The sequence below is a fragment of the Onychostoma macrolepis genome, chromosome 08 (genome assembly GCF_012432095.1).
Source record: "Onychostoma macrolepis isolate SWU-2019 chromosome 08, ASM1243209v1, whole genome shotgun sequence".
NCBI lineage: Eukaryota > Metazoa > Chordata > Actinopteri > Cypriniformes > Cyprinidae > Onychostoma > Onychostoma macrolepis.
In genome coordinates, this window is record NC_081162.1 from 8468635 (window position 1) to 8473094 (window position 4460).

A 4460-nucleotide genomic window follows, 5' to 3' on the forward strand; every position below is an offset into this window, starting at 1 on the left:
TCTTTCTATTAAACTTTTATCCCAATTTTCAAACTTTAATATTGGTCACCAAATTTCACACGCGTAAAGTAGAATTGGTTTAATGATTGCGTGATGTAATTTAATCCATGTTGTAATTGGTAGTTTTAATTGGCCAAATCGTGATTTCATGGCATGCCGTAGCGATCCAGAGTTTCTGCCAAATCGGTGATGTAGATGTTAATAGCAGAAATAAAACATTCAAAACAAGTCAGTTGTTACAGTTGCTGTATAAGTTTTATTATTTTGAAGTTTTCAGAATGCTTTGGGAATAAAATGTACATGAAATGACCTGACCAAATGAAAAATTGTAACATGCCTGGAACATGAAATATATGAATTGACAATTATGATGGAGTACAAATGCAGTAGAGCTAAATAATGTCTCTCGCATATTTCCAAGATTCAATACCAGTTTGAAGCTGTTGAAATTCAGTCAAAGGCCATTAAATTAGAAGATTGCTGTCACACAGAAGGCTTGTATAGCGTCCCATTTCAAGACTTTTAGCATTCTTTAAAAGTAAATTTCATGGCCAAATGATTAATACATGTATCAGTGTAATGCAATTATGTGAAAAGTTAATGATTATGTAAGTATATCTGTCAGGAAGTGCCAGATTTTGGTCTGATATTCAAAGCAGCTAACACCTTGGCATGTTAACTCCTCAGAGAGAATCAGACAGGGAACAATGAATACATAATACATAACAATGAATACACGAATACAAAGTACAATAACTAATATTATAAATTAATATAAAGAAATATTATTATAATATATATTATAAAGAAATATAAAGTACATAAAAGAGATCAAGATTAATATGAATGAAGACTTCTGTAACTATCATCCAGATGTCAGTTGTACATCTCTGAATAGTGTTTTGCGTTTGTGAAACGTAATTTATGAAAATATAATTTTATTTTGTGCACGTAAATTGGTTTTTGTGAATAATATATTTATATTTTTTGTGCATGTTAAATTGATTACTCGTGTTTATCGTGTCTTTTGTGTGAATTACTATTGAAACTAAAATGGCTCCATAGTCAGCCCCCTCGAGAGCTGACTGAGCATGCTCTGCTTCCAGACAAGCGATACAAGCATTGTGTGTATCCCCACCCATAACAAAATGCGGGCAGGGAGGAACACACAATCTAAAATGCTGCTTGTCACTGCACAAATGTACACACACAAACACACATTCTCGTTAGACAAACAGAGACACAGAGCGCTTACTGAAGTAGCAGAAGCTGTTGCTGTTTTCACCACACATGCTTTTAAGCTTCCTGGTCGCTATGTCATCCCATCCATAATGTCTCGCTATTCCATTGGACTGATTTCACATGGGCATTCCTGACACCTTTCTCTTGTGTTTTTCATTAATTTGAGCTCTTCTGTGTGATCAGACTAGGCAGGCTTATCTAGCACCATTAAGCTTGATGTCTGGCCCTCATGACCACTCTCAGGTTGTGGCCCCCATATGGCCCTGTCCTGTCTCCTTGTGGGTTTTATTGTTGACGATTTCGCTTGATCTTGGATTGGTTGATTCTTCAAAGCTCATCCCGGAGTTGCTGTCATAGCAACAGGTCCGTAAGCTTAAACCTGGTCGGGAGCAGGCTTTTTTCATGTAAACAGGATTAGATTGCATCTTTTTAAGCAGAATTGATACTTAAAATCTGTCCCAGCCACTGCTACTTTATTAGAAGAGTACCCTACTGATCCAGGGACAGTAATTTATAATAATAATAATTGAAAATTAATTGAAAAATAATAATGTTGTGCAGTCTATAATAATATATATAATTATAATATATATAATGAGGTACATACTCACATCAATGAGGCCTACATTCAGTAAGTTTCAAAAAGAAACAAGAAAACGAACTGATAAAAAAAAACTGAATCCAATATTTGGTTGTAATATAGCATATGAAATTTAAGCAGTTTTTGTAGCATGGTCTTTTTTTGTAAAACACCACTTTTGGTGTTTTAACACGATTTACCAGTTGGTACCATGTGTGAGCAAAGTCAGTAAGTCCAATGCAGTAACAATAAAAAAAGAAAATTATTTGGGTCCAGCTGACCAGAACACAACCTTAAGGTTAATTAGCATAATTTAATACAAAAATATATTATCCTTCTCACCACATGGAGCTGAAGCATCAAATGTGGTTTAAAATCAAAATCATTTCATAGGACATTTTGTGTATAGAGACAGTATACAGTGGATGTATTTACACAGGAATTACAATCGTACGGAAACAGTGAGATTTTATTTTTCTTTTGTACAGTTCACACAATATTTTTAGATAACCTTAATAATGTGCTTCATGTGAGAACATCTACATTAATTGGTTTCATATAAATTAAAAATATAATTCAATCTGACTATATCAATCTGACAAGTTACGTAAACTGAAGTGACGTTAGTAGGTTAGATCAAATTCAAGTAGGTCTCTGAAATGACAATTGCAGGTTAATGCTTTTTTCCCAGTAAATTTTTTAGTGTGCCACTGCCACCTTACAGTTTTTACTGGGTCCTTCTGGCCACACTATTAAAAATGTATTGGAGTTGCCACTGTTTACACATGTAACATAATTTTCCATTTTGATGATTTGTAAATTTTATATGAATTAACACTGTTTGAACTTTATAATTCTATATACCGTAATTGTATAGATTATATACATATATAGATATAAATTCTTTATAATTATATTTAACTTTAAAATCTAGTCCATGTCTATGCGGAAATACAAAAGATAATTTAAAAAGGGGGGGTTGAACATTACAGATTTTTGAATTTGTGAGTGAAACTGAGCTTCTCAGCATTGTCAAGAGCCAGAACATGAGAGTTTTGCTAATCAGAAGGTTTAATGGCTCTCTTGTCAGAGCCACACATCAGTGAACTCTTCATGTACTTTTTAAACTTTTGATCCCTCATGCCATATATAAGTGGGCTCAGCAGACGTGGTAAAATGCTGGTAAGAAGAAAGGTGCAAAAGTAGATTACAGACTGGAAGTAAGGAAAGAGAGATGTTAAGGCCCCATCCTGGACCGTTGTGAACAGGGACAGTGTACAGAGCAGTAACTGGATGCAGTAAATGCAGTAAAATGGTTCTCCTGGCCTTCTGTGCTTGAGCTGGTTCTGAAGCAGCTGCTTTAGTGGAGAACAGCACTTTGAAGTAAGTGTAGAAGAGCAGCACCCACACTAAGCACATGTAGCCAATGTTAAATACAGCATGACTTTTTATATTGTATTCTAAATCAAACACATTTTGGTGGTAGCACGTCCAGCTAGTGGTAAAGAAGGAAAGTGGGCGAAGAGCCAAGACCACAAGCAGGTCCACCACGGCAGGCACAGCTCCCACCAGCCAGATGATGCCAATCAGGATTTTGGTATTTCGGATGGTGCATATTCGTGTGTGATGTAGAGGGTAGCAGACGGCCACGAAGCACTCAATAGCCATGCCGGCCAGGATTAGTGGTGTATTCTTGTAGGCATTGCTTCCAGTGAAGATGAAAATGCAGCAGATAGCAACATTCATGTTTGGCATTAAGTAAAAAAACACAAACAAAATCACACAGACAGACAATGTAATTGTCAGGAATTCACAGTCACTTCAGTCACCGGCCACAACAATCACCAGATCACAATCACCTGAATACTGATCACCTGCAGTCACTAATCAGCACTCCTTCAAATACACGCTCCACTCAGACACTCATCGTCTGGTCTATCGTTCACTACACTGAACTGACACCAGACCCAGTGTGCACTTACCTGTGTGTACTTCCCTTATAGACCTCCAACGATCCTCCTGTGATACTCCTATGAAGATTCCCTTTGTTCCTGGTTCCCGTTCTCCTTCGATCCTGCAACGAAATTACTCTCATCAGTATTCTGCCAAGCCCCTTTGACTCTGGTTATTCTACAAGACACTCACCTGCCATTTGCTCCGCAAGACCAGCTGTCATTCAGTCAATAAATTATCCTGTTTCACTCACCTGTTGTCTCCGACTCTGCTTGTGACAGAAGACCGGACCAACACTGACACTTCCATGGATCCCCGATCTCCCTCACCTGCGGATGCCCTGGAGGAGCTGGTCAACACTCTTCGGGCTTCCCTCATGCCAGCACCCAACCCTCCATCTGCCTCTGCCAGTCCCATAGCTATGCCTGTTTCCTACGCAGGTGATTCGGCTGTGTGTGGCGGCTTCCTCCTTCAAGTTGCACTGTACATCGAAATGCAGCCACAGAAGTTTACGACTGAGCGCTCCAAGGTAACTTTTCTTATCTCACCCCTTTCCGGTCGAGCATTGTTATGGGCGAAGGCCATATGGAACACCAATAGTGCCATAACTAACTCTTTCACTAACCATTTTAAGGAAGTGTTTGGCTCAGCTACAGGAGCACTCTCCGTATCAGACCAGTTGCTG

General features: G+C 38.2%; 1 protein-coding gene across 1 annotated transcript; it reads right to left on the reverse strand.

Moving 5' to 3' along the window:
• Positions 1 to 2880: 2880 nt before the first annotated feature.
• On the reverse strand, positions 2881 to 4084 carry or90j1 (odorant receptor, family 90, subfamily J, member 1). Its single transcript, XM_058785396.1, is given in 3 exon segments — positions 2881 to 3117; positions 3119 to 3641; positions 4029 to 4084. Coding segments are annotated over 3 exon segments (816 nt in total).
• Between the last annotated feature and the right edge of the window lie 376 nt (positions 4085 to 4460).